This window comes from Pipistrellus kuhlii, unplaced genomic scaffold (assembly GCF_014108245.1).
Source record: "Pipistrellus kuhlii isolate mPipKuh1 unplaced genomic scaffold, mPipKuh1.p scaffold_m20_p_7, whole genome shotgun sequence".
NCBI classification, from domain to species: Eukaryota; Metazoa; Chordata; class Mammalia; order Chiroptera; family Vespertilionidae; genus Pipistrellus; species Pipistrellus kuhlii.
In genome coordinates, this window is record NW_023425573.1 from 30970310 (window position 1) to 30985344 (window position 15035).

The window sequence follows — 15035 nt, forward strand, 5'->3', positions numbered from 1 at the left end:
CTGAGGCAATGGAGTGAGGCTGGGAACTGGCACAGGTGCCGCAGGGGTGAGGCCATTACTGGGATGACAGAGTCCATGGGGCTCCTGCCCTGTCTCCGAGCTGCCGGCGGGCGGGCAGAGTCTATGCAGCCGGCCACACAGAGCTGCGGGCGGCCCGGCAGGGGCAGGTGGGACTGGAGGGGCTGGAGAAGGCTGACGCCCTCGGGCTCCTGGAGAGTCCCCTGAGGGCCCGCAGTAGGAGGAGGGAGCGGGCAGTTTCCCTGTGGGGCCCGTCGGGCGGACTGCGGTGGGGCCGGCCTCCGGAGGGGGCGGGAGTGTGCCGAGACCTTTGCTGGGCGGTGCGGAACGCGGGGCGAGGCTGGCGGTCCCGGCTGCGAGGGGTGTAGACAGCACCAGGCGCCCGGTCGCCGGAGGCCGCCCTCGGCCTGGGGGCGGGACCTGCGGGGAGGCGGGGCTTTAGGGGGCGGGGCGGGCCGGGAGGGCGGCAGTGCGCAGGCTCAGTCCTGCCGCTCTGTCAACTGCTCTGGTTGCTGGAGGATGGCGACGGCAGCTGCGGCCGGGACGGGGACGCGGACGTGAGTGCGCGCGCGCGCGCGGCCGAGCCAGGGGTCTGCGTGGTGGGGCCGCGGGCTGCGGGGCGGAGCGGCGACCGTGTCGCGGACAGCGAGGACAGGGAGCGGGCTCGACCCCGAGCCGGCTGCGTCCACCACGTGACCACGCAGGCTGCGCGCGCCTGGCGGTTCTCGCGGGAAGAGCCTGAGCTCGCTCCGCGTCCTTCCGAGCGCGAGGGCTCGAGGGGGCGGGGCTGGTCCTCCCCGCGCGGGCGGCACGCGGGTGCCGTCGCAGGGCACCGAGAGGCCGGCTCATTTCCCCATGTCACGCCGCGGGCGCCAGCGCAGCCCCAGGTGCCGTCCAGGTGGTCTGAGCGCCAGGGGGTCAGTGTGCGAATCGGCTCCACCACGTGGCAGCCAGAGAAGCTACCTAATCCATCCTTTATTTATTTATTTATTTATTATTCTTCACTTAAAAAAAAATTATATATATATATATTATATATATATATAATTTTTTTTTTACTGATTTTTTACAGAGGAGAGGGATAGAGAGTTAGAAACATCGCTGAGAGAGAATCATCGATCAGCTGCCTCTTGCACACCCCCTACTGGGCATGTACCCGCAACCAAGGTACATGCCCTTGACCGGAATCGAACCTGGGACCTTTCAGTCCGCAGGCTGACGCTCTATCCACTGAGTTTAACCGGCCTCGGCTGATTCTTCACTTTTTAAACTTGTGGTAACATATATTGATACATAGAACATAAAGTTCACCATTTAGCCATTTTTAAGTGTACAGTTTCGTGCCATCTGCCCCTTTCTTTGAATGCCTCGATTCCTGGTCTTGTTCTGAAGGAAGAGGGCTGAAAGGAGGCAGAGATCAGCCACCTGGGGATGGAGAGCTGTGAGTCCTCAGGAGGTGAAGGGGGACCACGCCGGGGCAAGAACAAGGCCAGAGCTGCCACCGCTGGCCTCCTGTCTCCTGTCCCTTCCACTCCTCCAGCTGCCTCTCCCTGCATCTTGTCCTCACTTTCCCAACTTCCACCCTTCCTTGGGCAATTACTTCCATATATATGTTATTGAGTTTAGAGAGGAAGGGAGAGAGAGGAGCATCAATGATAAGAGAGAATCATTGATGGGCTGCCTCCTGCACACCCTTTACTGGGGATCGATCGAGCCCTCCCCTGGGCATGTGCCCTTGACCACAGTCAACCTGGGACCCTTTGGTCCGCAGGCCAATCCTCTATTCACTGAGCCAAACTAGTTAGGGCAATTATTTCCTTTTCATGGCTCATAGTAGTCCAGGGTTACAGGTCCCATCACTTGCTTTGTAGGGCAAGAGCTATGGTGCCCCGTCTGGCCTCCAGGTGGCCTGTGTGGCTCTTCCAGTGGCGGGCAGCCTGCACTCCTGGAGCCTTCGTGCAGCAGAGGACATGGGCAGGGGCATCCAGAACCCCCTCGTGGGGCAGACTTCGTGGGGTGGCAAGCATTAGCCCCCTGGTCCGCAGAGGCAGCTCCTCCACGTCCTCCCAAGCCCCCGAGGTGGTGCTGACCTGCGAGCGCTACCCTGTGCGGCGGCTGCCCTTCTCCACGGTGTCTGAGGAAGACCTGGCCGCCTTTGAGCGCATCGTCCCCAGGAGGGTCATCACAGACCCAGAGGAGCTGGCGGCTTCGAATGTGGACTGGCTGAGAACCATGCGCGGTGAGCAAGGACCCCACACGCCTTTCTTAGGCTGCCGAAAGAGGTGACTGTGAGATGCTCTGAGGACAGAATTTACAGCAGTTTATTGGTGGTTGTCATGAGCACTCTGGCTGTGAGTATAGTCTCTCCTATAAGTCACTCGATGTCCTGACCCCCAGATAATATCAGGGGTGGTGCTTGATCGAGGCCACTTGGCCCTCTAGGTTCCCAAAACAAACACAGGTGACTATGCTGTCCATTTAGCTTTTATTACTTGCAGTTTTAATCCAAAAGACAAACACATCAGAACACATACACACAAGTATTAGGGGTTAACAAATTGTTCCTCAGTCCAGGCTATTCACAGAGCAGTGTTTACTGGTCATTCGGAGTCACAGAGGCCTCAGTGTCTGGGAGTGGGGTGGGGGTGGGGGAGTGTATATCTTGCAAGGAAGACTGCTGAACTACCTGAGACAGCAGGGCCTGGAAATAATCAGTCACCAGGCCAGACACACTAGCTGTCAGCACGGTTCATTCACAAGAGGACAAATAGCCAGTGTCACCTGTTCTTCGTTTCACTTTTTTTTTTTAAATATATATTTTATTGATTTTTAACAGAGAGGAAGAGAGAGAGATAGAGAGCTAGAAACGTCGATGAGAGAGAAACACCGACCAGCTGCCTCTTGCACACCCCCCACCGGGGATGTGCCCCCAACCAATGTACATGCCCTTGACCGGAATCGAACCCGGGTCCCTTCAGTCCCCAAGCCAACGCTCCATCCATTGAGCCAAACCGGTTTCGGCTCTTCGTTTCACTTTTATCCTTCTTGTCGAGGGGTCTCCCTTCATCTGTACTTGTTGAATTAGCTTGTAGTCTCTGAGATTAGCCCTCGAATTCCAAATCAAAATATTTGGCACAGTCCACGAAGATGCCCTCGTGGTTCAGGGTTCCGGTTTAGGGTCCGGGTTCTGGAGAAGGGCTGCATGCAAATTAAAGAGAGACTAGAAGAAATTTAATTTGGTGATATGGGAGGAGGGGCACAAGGAACCCACCTCTAGTGGGAGGATTGCCTCTAGGCTCTGGCCTTGCTATTCCTTTTATTGAGGCTATGGGATACACCCATTACATTTAAGCAGGTTTTGGGACACACTCATAGCCCTTAGACAAGAAATAATCAGATTATCATATCAGTAAGGATTTACATGATTATAAGATGGGGAAGTTGCCTCAGTTACCATTGTCTCAATTAGATAGGGAGTGGTTGGTTCTGTCCTTTCAGAGCTTCAGGGTTGACCAGCCTTTTACGTCTTTCTATTAGTGAGACAATGATCAGTTCCCGGCACTGGGTCATCGTTATAACTTAAACATGTATGTTGCCTCCCTTTCCTTGGCAGTCCAGATTTGGCTGTTGTCCCAGACCTGTGGTTGGCAAACTGTGGCTCGAGAGCCACATGCGGCTTTTTGGCCCCTTGAGTGTGACTCTTCCACAAAATACCACGGCCTGGGCGAGTCTATTTTGAAGAAGTGGCGTTAGAAGAGGTTGAAGTTTAAAAAATTTGGCTCTCAAAGGAAACTTCAATCATTGTACTGTTGATATTTAGCTCTGTTGACTAATGAGTTTGCCGACCACTGGCCTAGGCTCATATGTGTTGAGATGATAAGGTTCAGACACAAGTTGGGATTAGTTATTAACTCTGCTCTCCACAGTAGTGCATGACACCTTCTCATTAAAGGACCAGACAGTCCCCTGGCTGCTCTGAGGCTGTCTGTGTGTTTACTGCTTTCTCCCTCTCAGCTCCTGTGTTGGCTCCTGGAGTCATTGTGACAAAGAAACACAGACAGGGCTGAAGAGAACAGAGATGAGATGGGTCCTGCCAATTCTGGAGGCAACAAGGCTGAGATCAGGTGTCTGCAGGTCTGCACTCCCTCCAGAGACTCCAGGGAGGCGCCTTCCTTCCTCCCCCAACTTCAAGGGGACATCCTTGGCTTGTGACAACATCAGTCCGTCTCTGCCTCTTTCATTACATGGGGCCTAAGAAACAGCCAAACTTGTAGAGAACTTTTAAAAATTTATTTACTTTAATATATATATATATATATATATATATTTAATATATTTTATTGAATTTTCTCAGAGAGGAAGAGAGAGGGATAGAGAGTTAGAAACATCGATGAGAGAGAATCATTGATCAGCTGCCTCTTGCACACCCCCTACTGGGGATGTGCTCGCAGCCAAGGTACATGCCCTTGACCGGAATCGAACCCGGGACCTTTCGGTCCGCAGGCCAATGCTCTATCCACTGAGCCAAACCGGTTTCGGCTATTTTAATATATTTTATTGATTTTGTACAGAGAGGAAGGGAGAGAGATAGAGAGTTAGAAACATCAATGAGAGAGAGTCATCGATCAGCTGCCTCTTGCACAACCCCCACTGGGGACATGCCCGCAACCAAGGTACATGCTCTTGACCGGAATCGAACCCGGGTCCCTTCAGTCCCCAAGCCGACGCTCCATACACTGAGCCAAACCCGTTTCGGCTGAAATTTATTTTTATTTTTAAAAATTGGTTTCAGAGAGAAAGGGAGGGGGGAGAGAAAGAGAGAAACATCAATGATGAGAGAGAATCATTGATTGGCTGCCTCCTGCATGCCCCCTATTGGGGATCAAACCTGAAACCTGGGAATGTGTCCTTCACTGGAATCAAACCTGGAACCCTTCAGTCCATAGGTCAACACTCTATCCCCTGAGCCAAACCAGCTAGGGCCTGTAGAGAATTTTTATAAGAGCTTATTTAAGCCAAAATGATGACATAAACTTGGGAGCAAGATCTCAAATGCTCCAGAAAATAACAGTTTTTCAGCCTTTGTGCATTTGAAATTAAGGAGGGACCATAATGAAGATTACATGAGGGTGGGAGAAAGCAAAGGAGGGATTGAATTACAGGATAGTTAAGATTAGTGCTCGCTTGAGGGTGGTTATGTTTACTTCAAAAATGTGTTGATGTAGACTCACAAGAACAATTGACAGGGCTTGCTTAAGGCAAAGGTAAACTTTTTTTTTTTTATAATATATTTTATTGATTTTTTTTTGCCCCCCTTTCTCCCTCCCACACATCCCCTCCCTCCCCAGAGTTTTGTGTCCATTGGTTGTACTTACCGTATTTTTCGGACCATAAGACGCTCCGGACCATAAGACGCACCAGTTTTTAGAGAAGGGAAATGAAGAAAAAAAGATTCTGAAACAAATAGTGTCCTAAAATATTTTATGTGCATTAAAACCCAACATCACAGTCATAAACACATGTAATCAACCCTGTAAAGTAAACAGCAGCATTTAGAACCATTTTAGAGCTGGGCAAGCACACAGAGACCACACAGAGCCGGGCAAGTAAAAAAACTTTTTTTAAAAGTATATGTGTAGGCTATATTTGGACCATAAGACGCAGGGACTTTTCCCCCCCACTTCTGGGGGGAAAAAAGTGCGTCTTATGGTCCGAAAAATACGGTATATGCATGTATAAAAGTCCTTCGGTTGATCTATTATCTCCCCCAGATCTTCCTCCCCTCCCCGCTGTAATTTGACAGTCTACTTGTTGATATACTGTCTCTATATCTATCTCTTGGTTCATCAGTTTATAATGTTCTTTATCATCCACAAATGAGTGAGGCCATGTGGTATTTCTCTTTCATTGATTGGCTTATTTCACTCAGCATGCTGTTCTCCAATTCCATCCAAGTTTCTACAAATGCTGAGAATTCCTTCTTTTTTATGGCAGCATAGTGTTCCAGATGTACCATAGTTTTTGGATCCAATCATCTGCTGACGGGCACCTAGGCTGTTTCCAAATTCTGGCTATTGTAGATTGTGCTGCTATGAACATAGGGGTGCATATATCCTTTCTGATTGGTATTTCTAGTTTCTTGGGATATATTCCTAGAAGTGGGATTACTGGGTCAAATGGGAGTTCCATTTTCAGTTTTTTGAGGAAACTCCACACTGTTCTCCACAGTGGTTGCACCAGTCTGCATTCCCACCAGCAGTGCACGAGGGTTCCTTTTTCTCCGCAACCTCGCCAACACTTGTCGTTTGTTGATTTGTTGATGTTGGCCATTCTGACAGGAAGGTAAACCTTTTACTAAAGTTATCGCATGGGGTGTGACTTCCCAGTTAGGAATTCTCTTTTAAACATTTTTATTGATTTCCATTAGTAAAGAGAGGAAAGGAGAGAGAGAGAGAGAGAGAGAGAGAGAGGGAGGGAGAGAGAGAGGGAGAAAGAAAGAGAAAAGAGAAGATCATTGATTGGTTGCCCCCTGCATGTCCCACACTGGGGATCGAGCCCACAACCTCGGCTTGTGCTGACAAAGACTCAAACTATGACCTCCTGGTTCATAGGTCGAAGATCGAGCTCTGAGCCACACCCACTGGCCTGATCTCGCGCTTCGTGAAGAGTTAATGATGTAAGAGGGACTTGCTTGGTGCTCCTCCCGCCTCTGGGGCCTCCACTCAGCTAGTCAGAGTTCTTTCGACAAAACAGAGGTACAGAAGGGGGCAGTGGTCAGGGATGCCGACAGACTAGTTCAGGAGTCTCCCACCAGCCACATCTGGACCTCAAATATAGCAGCAAAGAGTTGTAACCTGGGGATACCGTATTTTCCGGCGTATAAGACGACCCCCTAATTTTACAGTTAAAACATAGGTTTAGGCATATATTCGCTGTATAAGACTATCCCCCACTTCAAAGAAAAGACTTACTTTGCCGTCAAGATCTGCAGGTAATTTTTGTGCAATTTTGGTCTTTTGCCCCCGATTTTCGGTTGACTTGTAAGAGAAAAATGAACCCATGAGTCCACACTGATATAATTGAATAGCTAAATACTAAATAAATACATGAGAGAGAAGGAAGGCCCCTCCTTACCGTACAAGGTCAGCTCTTCAATGCAGGATGGGTGAAAATCCCCATTTCCATTTGGAAAATCCCCATTTGGCAACTGCTTCAGGCAGGAAAATCAGTTGATGCTAAAGTCCTGGGGTGAACTTGGAGAAACAATAGGGTATCTATCGATACATAGTGTCATGCATCTGCGCACAAGATCCTTAGTAACTTGCAGTGGAGAAGCCAGGCAGGTGTCCCTCCCCTCTTATCCGACCACCTTCACCATTACGGCACTCGGGCACCCTCTACTGGCCTCTCCACCTCCTCTCAGTGAGCAGACTGACTGCTCTTGTCCTTGAGGTTTATGGGTGACCGTGGTTGTGCGGGTCATCTCACGGAGGAAGGAGAAAGTGCTTCTGAAGAACCTTCCTTTTCCAGGGAGGTCCCCTTCCCATGTCTAACGCCCTTTTCTGTCTCAGGCTGCAGCAAGGTGCTGCTGAAGCCCCGGACATCGGAGGAGGTGTCTCACATCCTCAGGTAAGAAGCCCTCCCTGTGGTACGCGAGTAGATTCCTCCTGAGGACACACAAACACAGACCCCAGGAGGCTGGCAGCCTGTGCAGAGCCAGGCCTCAAACCTCAGAACCTTGGGTGTGGAGTGGGAGTGGCTGCAGACTCCAAGGAAATGGACCTTTTTTAAAAAATATAGCTTTTTAAAATTTTTTTATATCAATAAACTATTATGTTAATTATAAGAAAATTGGAAAACATAGGAAATCATAAAGAAAAAAAATGCATCCGTGGCCAGTTTTTCTGTGGTGAGATCATTGCTTCTTCAATTCCTGGTCAAGAGCATGCATCTTGGTTGCAGTTTCCCCAGCGTTAGTAGAGGTGTGTACAGGAGGCAACTAATTGATGTGTCTCTCTCCCCTTATTTCCCTCCACTCTCTCTAGAAATCAGTGGAAACAATATCCTCAGGTGAGGATTTAAAATAAAAGACAAAAAAATGCAGCTATGGTTAGTGTGGCTCAGTGGTTAAGAATGTTGGCCTGTGCTCTGAGGGTCTGATTGCTGGTCAAGGGCATGTACCTGGGTTGCAGGTTCAATCCCCGTGTTTGGTGGTTGGGTCACGTGTGGGAGAAAACCAATCAATGTGTTTCTCACATCAGTGTTTTTTGCTCCCCCCCTCTCTTTCTCTTCCTCTCTTCCCTTCCTTCCCTCCCTTCTACGCTCTCTAAAAATCAATGGCAAAAATATCCTTGGAAGAGGATTAACAAAAAAAAAAAAAAAGCAAAAGTAACCATTAATTTCACTTCCAGAATTAACACTTGATGACATTTGATTTATGTAGATCTTTTTTACTTCATGTGGTTTTAAATGTTGTCACATTGTATCTAAGACATTGTCATCTTTTTTTCCCATCCCATTTGGCAAATCCATGGCCATTTCTCGGTGCAAATTATCCTTCCATTTTCGACCTACCTCACAGTTCCCCAAAGTTGCCAGATCACGTCAAGGTGGTCTTGAGTTTCACATTATTATATATTATTGTCCATGTGTACCTGCTCTCAGAATTCATCGCTAGAGACTGGCACCTCACAGAGTGGGTTTACTTGATGCACGTGGGCACTCCTGTTGCTCCAAATCCTTTTCCATTGGATTGCCATTGCTGCTCGCAGATGTTGGTCCAGAGCATGTCTCACCGGATGGTGGTGTGGGTGTGGGGAAGAGGGACCTGATACACCTCCTGTGCTTGTCCCAGGTACTGTCATGAGAAGAACCTGGCCGTGAACACCCAAGGGGGCAACACAGGCCTGGTGGGGGGCAGTGTCCCTGTCTTTGATGAGATCATCCTGTCTACTGCCCTCATGAACCAGGTCATCAGCTTTCAGGACATATCTGGTGAGCCTGGCTGCCTGTTGGTGCCGTCCTCAGCTGCCTGTCATCCGCTGGGTTTGGGCGGTAGGGGCCGTGGGCCCTGGAAGGAAAGGATCTTCTGGACATGTCCTCACCGGGGGTGTTATTTAGTTGGTCACTTAGTGACATATCATGGGCTTGAGGTGAAGGGGATAGACTGTCACTGTGGCCCCTTTGGACTCAGACATTTTCTGGCCAGGACCACCTTTTGGGACTGTGAGGCCACATAGCACGAAGGGGCTTCCTGCTCAGGATGCAGCAGCATCATGGTGTAGGCTTCTTGAGTGGGATGTGCGGGCTGGATCATTCTCTGTGGTTATGGTGGGGGCACCTGGATATCCCTGACTTTCACCACTTGACACCTACAGTACCTCCAACCAAAAATGTGCTGTCACATGTGCCCTGGGGAGCAGATCACCCCTAGTTGAGAACCACTGCCTTATAACAACCCTCTCTTTTCTGCTCCCTTCCATAGGGCTGCATACATACATGTACGCATGTGTGTGTGAATACATGTGCACGCATGTGTACACGGGCACAAGAGTGCATGTGCACAATGGGCACATATTTGCATATGAATGTGCGCAGGTGTATATGTGAGCATGCGTGTTTCTTCTCATCTTTGCCTTATGAGTTTTTCCCTTTTTCACAGTACTCACAGAGATAACTTCCTGGGGAGGGATGGGCACAAGCTCCTTTTCTGGGTTCCGGGTTGGAACGTGAGGTGGCTGCTCCTTGTGGGTGGGGAGATTTTGCATCACGGGCTCCGCCTGAGAGACCCTGTGCTGAGAGCACCGCGGCAGCTCTGCTTGCTTTGCAGGGATCCTGGTTTGCCAGGCTGGGTGCATTTTGGAGGAGCTGAACCGGTACGTGGAGGAGCGGGACTTCATCATGCCCCTGGATCTGGGAGCGAAGGGCAGCTGCCACATCGGGGGTAACCTGGCAACCAACGCAGGTGGTCTGCGGTTTCTGAGATATGGTTCTCTGCGTGGGACTGTCCTGGGCCTGGAAGTGGTGAGCCGGAGCCATTGCTGTGTGTGCAAGTGCAGTCCAGCTCCCAGGGACACCCGGCCTGGCACCCTGTGTCCAGGTGCCAGTTTCAGGGCTCTCCCAGCCTTTCCCCAGCTGTCAGTGTGCTCACAAGGCCTGGCAGCTCCACTCCCTGTGCTTTCGCGTTAGCGTTCATTCCTCTTGCGAAGGCCCACAACTGTGTGGACCCTGGGGTGGTGCCCAGGCTGCCCTCAGGCCCCAGGTGGTGCAGGTGATCGGGCTGCCATCATCCCGCCCAGGCCGGGGCCCGTGGGTTCCCCCAGCACCTGCTCAGGGAGACGCTGCCCTGGCTTCCCAAGGTACTGCTGCGGGGTTCGTGGCTTCTGGGTCCGCGTGAGGCGCTCTAGGCACCCTTCCCTCCAGCAGGTTCCCACGACCCGTGACGTTCCACCAGTCAGCTTCTAGGTGGGCTGTGTGCAGAGAAGGAGCAAGGTTCTGTTGGCCTTTACTCACGCCATCGCTGGCTGCCCCTCCAGGGGCATTGGTGTCCCTTTTCCTGAACCCTCACTGGCTCCTGCTTAGACACCTCATGGGTTTTGTTTGTTTGTTTGTTTTGTTTTTAAATATTTTATTGATTTTTTACAGAGAGGAAGAGAGAGGGATAGAGAGCTAGAAACATCGATGAGAGAGAAATGTTGACCAGCTGCCTTTTGCACACCCCCTACCGGGATGGACCCACAAGCAATGTACATGCCCTTGACCGGAATCGAACCTGGGACCTTTCAGTCTGCACTCTGACGCTCTATCCACTGAGCCAAACCGGTTTCAGCTTTTTTTTTTCTTTTTTTTTTTAATATATTTTTATTGCCGAAACCGGTTTGACTCAGTGGATAGAGCCTCGGCTTGGGGACTGAAGGGACCCGGGTTCAAGTCCAGTCAAGGGCATGTTCCTTGGTTGTGGGCATATCCCCAGTGGGGGGTGTGCAGGAGGCAGCTGATCGATGACTCTCTCTCATCGATGTTTCTGGCTCTCTTTCTCTCTCTTCCTCTCTGTACAAAATCAATAAAATATATTTAAAAAAATATATATATTTTTATTGATTTCAGAGAGAAAGGGAGAGAGATAGAAACATCAATGATGAGAGAGAATTATTGACTGGCTACCTCCAGCCCGCCACCTTCTGGGGATCGAGCCAGCAACCCGGGTATATGCCCTTGACCAGAATTGAACCTGGGAACTTTCATTCTGCAGGCCGACACTCTATCCACTGAGCCAATGGATAGCTTTTTAAAGCTTGGAACCTTCTGTCCGGTTACCCAAGGGTGGACTGAACATAAATACCCGCTGGACTTCCATCTGCTAACTTAGAAAGTTTCAGTAGCTTTGTTTTCTGGCCAGCTGCACATTATTATTATTTTTTTTAAAAAATATATTTTTATTGATTTTAGAGAGGAAGGGAGAAGGAGAGAGAAACATCAACGATGAGAGAGAATCATTGATCAGCTGCTTCCTGCACCCCCCACACTGGGGATCAAACCTGCAACCTGGTCATGTGCCCTGACTGGGAATCGAATCGTGACCTTCTGGTTCATAGGCTGCACATTATTTTTATTGTAACTCACTTTGTCATATTTATGAGGTGTGTCCTGCTCCACCCTGTTGTACCCCCCCAGCTGTGAATCCTGTTGTAGCAACAGGTGTGCCCCTGTTCCATCTCCAGGGGTGTCTCTGCTTCAGGCCAGCTTCCTTTGAGAACTAGGCCCTGAGCCTCTGGTTGTGGGTGGGGGAATTTCACTCCAGCCAGGGAAGAAAAGTCCTTCCTTTAGATTAGGGGTGTCGAACTCAATCAGAGAAGGGGCCAAAATCTAAAATCCAGCCTAAATCGCGGGGCGAATGGTTTACTGAACAGTCATAAACTGTCATTGTGATGGAAACGCAGCGGAGTGCAGTGATGACAGCGCGGTGCAGGCCACATTGCAAGGCCTGGCGGGACGGATTTGGCCCGCGGGCCTTGTGTTTGACACATGTGCTTTAGATGATTGTCCCCACCCTGGGGCCCCTGCTTTCCTAGACACCTGTTTCTCTTCTCCCTCGCCAGGTGCTTGCTGATGGCACCATCCTGAACTGCCTCACCTCCCTGCGGAAGGACAACACAGGCTATGACCTGAAGCAGCTCTTCATCGGGTCAGAGGGCACCCTGGGGGTCATTACTGCCGTGTCCATCTTGTGTCCACCCAAGCCCAGGGCTGTGAACGTGGCTTTCCTTGGTAGGTGGAGTGCCTGCTGCCCGCATGGTTTGAGAGAGCGGATGGACAGGGTCCTCACACGACTCCCCATTTCTCCTGCCTTCTCGCTCTTTCCAAAGGGATCCAGGACCTGGCCTTGGTGTTCAGTCAGGTCTGGAGTCATGCTTGCAGGTTCTGGGCAGAGTAACCTCACTCTGTAACGAAGTCGAGCCTCCTCAGCTCTCTCACCCACTTGTCGTTTATGGAGCATGCACCCAAGATTCTGTGTGGGAAACACTGTCATTGGGCATAAGGACAAGGACACCGATCTTCATTCTGAGGGGTGATCAGATAGATGCCCTTCCCAGCACCTCAGGAAACGCACACGGGACGTTTCCACCTGCCTCCCTTTCCAGCGGACTGGAGCCACAGCCTTACGCCTGCTTCCCTCAGTCCCTGTTTTCATCTGCTCCTACCTCCTTTCTTGCCTTCATTCCATTGGGTAGGTGTGTGGTCCCTCTCCTTCTGTCCTCGGTCAGGAGGACCAGTCTTCTAGAAGCTTTTGCAGGCTCCTAACATCCAGTGCGGTCAGTTCATGCATCAGTGTCTTCCCGCTGCCACAGTCAGGATTGTGGGGACATGAGCTGTTTCTTCCCCTCCTGACTTTTATTTTTTTTATTTTTTTTAAAAAATATATTTTTTATTGATTTTATACAGAGAGGAAGGGAGAGAGAGAGAGTTAGAAACGTCGATGAGAGAGAGTCATCGATCAGCTGCCTCTTGCACACCCCCTACCGGGGATATGCCCGCAACCAAGGTACATGCCCTTGACCGGAATCGAACCCGGGACCCTTCAGTCCCCAAGCTGATGCTCTATCCATTGAGCCAAACCAGTCCCGGCTCCCCTCCTGACTTTAAATGTCCCCTCTTATCTGGATTCTTGATCCCATTTGTCTTAATCTCTCAGATCATAATTACCATTATTTTATAAATGTGCCATTTTCCTTCCTCCTCATTCCTTTATCAGACGTCCTGCTGGGCTCATCTTGTAAACACATCCTTGAGCATCCTTTGGGGAACACCCGCTGGCGATGAGTTCTCCCTGTCAGCTTGTCTGAAAATGTCTTAATTTACACTCATTCTGGAGAGACGCAATCACTAGGCATGCAGGTTCAGGTGGGCACTTGTTTCCTTCTTCCACTGAAAATACTCCACTCTGGGCATCCTCCACGGCTGCTCTGAAGAGGTCTGTCTCCCTCTCTCTCTGGACCCTGGGTCTTTTGTGGTTCTCAGTATGTTTCTCTAGGTCTCCCTGGCCCAGTGTCCGGTCAGTTGCAGTATTGCCCATTTCCTTTCCTCAAGCTGTGATTACACATGTGGCACCCTCTTCCATCCTTTCCATCCCGTTCACTGCCTGTGTTGCATTCTAACTGTTTCTTCCGATTTGTTCAGTTCGCTGATGTGTCCTTTTGCTGGTGTCCCCATGCAGCCGCACCCTCAGTGCAGCTTCTGCGGGCCGCTGCAGTCCCAGGCTCTTCTCTCTGGGACACTCTTCTCGACATCTCTGAGACCTCTGATCCCTGACCCCTCCCCACTGCCATCGCAGCCCTTCCCACCTGCAGCAGTCCACCCGGTCCCTTCTGCCTTCCAGCTAGAGTAGGGGTGTCGAACTCAATCAGAGAAGGGGCCAAAATCTAAAATCCAGCCTAAATCGCGGGCCGAATGGTTTACTGAACAGTCATAAACTGTCATTGTGATGGAAACGCAGCGGAGTGCAGTGATGACAGTGCGGTGCGGGCCACATTGCAAGGCCTGGCGGGACGGATTTGGCCCGCGGGCCTTGTGTTTGACACATGTGAGCTAGAGGGTCAGTGCCCCCTGTCCTGGCACCACAGTGACCTCTCAGTGTTCTGTGAATATGTCTTGAGCGAGTGGGGAGGAAACTACGGGCAACCTTGGCGAGCCTTCCCTGTCTTCATCATCTCCGCCACCTGTGATGTACTTGTTGGCTGACTGGTGGCATTTCCCTCAGCAGTGCTTCAGCAGCTCCGAGATGCTGCCTCGCACACCAGCTTGTAGTTGGGTTGTCAGGCTGCTTTACAGGGGATCTGGGTGGGCTTGGGTGAGGCTCTGGGCTGGCGTGTTCCTGAGGTGCTGTGCCCTGTGCAGGTTGCCCAGGCTTTGCTGAGGTTTTGCAGACTTTCAGCACTTGCAAGAGGATGCTGGGGGAGATCCTGTCGGCGTACGAGTTCATGGATGCTGAATGCATGCAGCTGGTCAGGCAGCACCTCCACCTCACCAGCCCAGTGCAAGGTACTGACCCCACCCACCTGCCGCTCCTTTTAGGCTGTCTGCACAGGGTGGCTCAGGCTGTCAGGCCATTCTGTGCGAGAGAGGGGGCGGGAAGGAGGATACTGGCCCCTCTGCAGTTGTGATGTCACCACTATTTGATGAGCATAGCATTCTCATTTACTTTTGTTTAAATGTGCCCTCGGTTAATTCACTGAATGCAGTCCATTGGGGCATAGCTTTGGGATCTTCAAAACAACCAAGTGCACTTCTCCAGAACCAAGAGATGTACTGTTCCATGACATGCTCACCCTCCGACCTCAGCGAGCAAGTCACAGGTGCTGGATGTGACTCAGGGCTTTGGAAGGCAATTTGCATTATGAATCTAAAAATATTCAGCCGAGACAGGTTGGGCTCAATGGATAGAGCGCCGGCTTGGGGACTGAAGGGTCCCGGGTTCGATTCCGGTCAAGGGCATGTACCTTGGTTGCAGGCATATCCCC

At 50.7% G+C, this 15035-nt stretch overlaps 1 protein-coding gene across 4 annotated transcripts in view; it reads left to right on the forward strand.

Moving 5' to 3' along the window:
- The first annotated feature begins 424 nt into the window (after positions 1 to 424).
- D2HGDH (D-2-hydroxyglutarate dehydrogenase) overlaps positions 425 to 15035 on the forward strand; it is a 28585-nt gene continuing 13974 nt past the window's right edge. Inside the window, exons 1-7 of one of the 4 annotated variants that reach the window (XM_036420904.2) lie at positions 425 to 575; positions 1890 to 2257; positions 7590 to 7647; positions 8873 to 9012; positions 9848 to 10041; positions 12117 to 12285; positions 14413 to 14556. In XM_036420904.2, the coding sequence (XP_036276797.1) occupies positions 538 to 575; positions 1890 to 2257; positions 7590 to 7647; positions 8873 to 9012; positions 9848 to 10041; positions 12117 to 12285; positions 14413 to 14556 (1111 nt within the window). In that variant the 5' untranslated portion in view covers positions 425 to 537. Of the gene's footprint in view, positions 576 to 691; positions 933 to 1889; positions 2258 to 7589; positions 7648 to 8872; positions 9013 to 9847; positions 10042 to 12116; positions 12286 to 14412; positions 14557 to 15035 lie in introns of those variants that run through there. The other 3 variants (XM_036420902.2, XM_036420905.2, XM_045575734.1) reach the window with 3 other exon arrangements.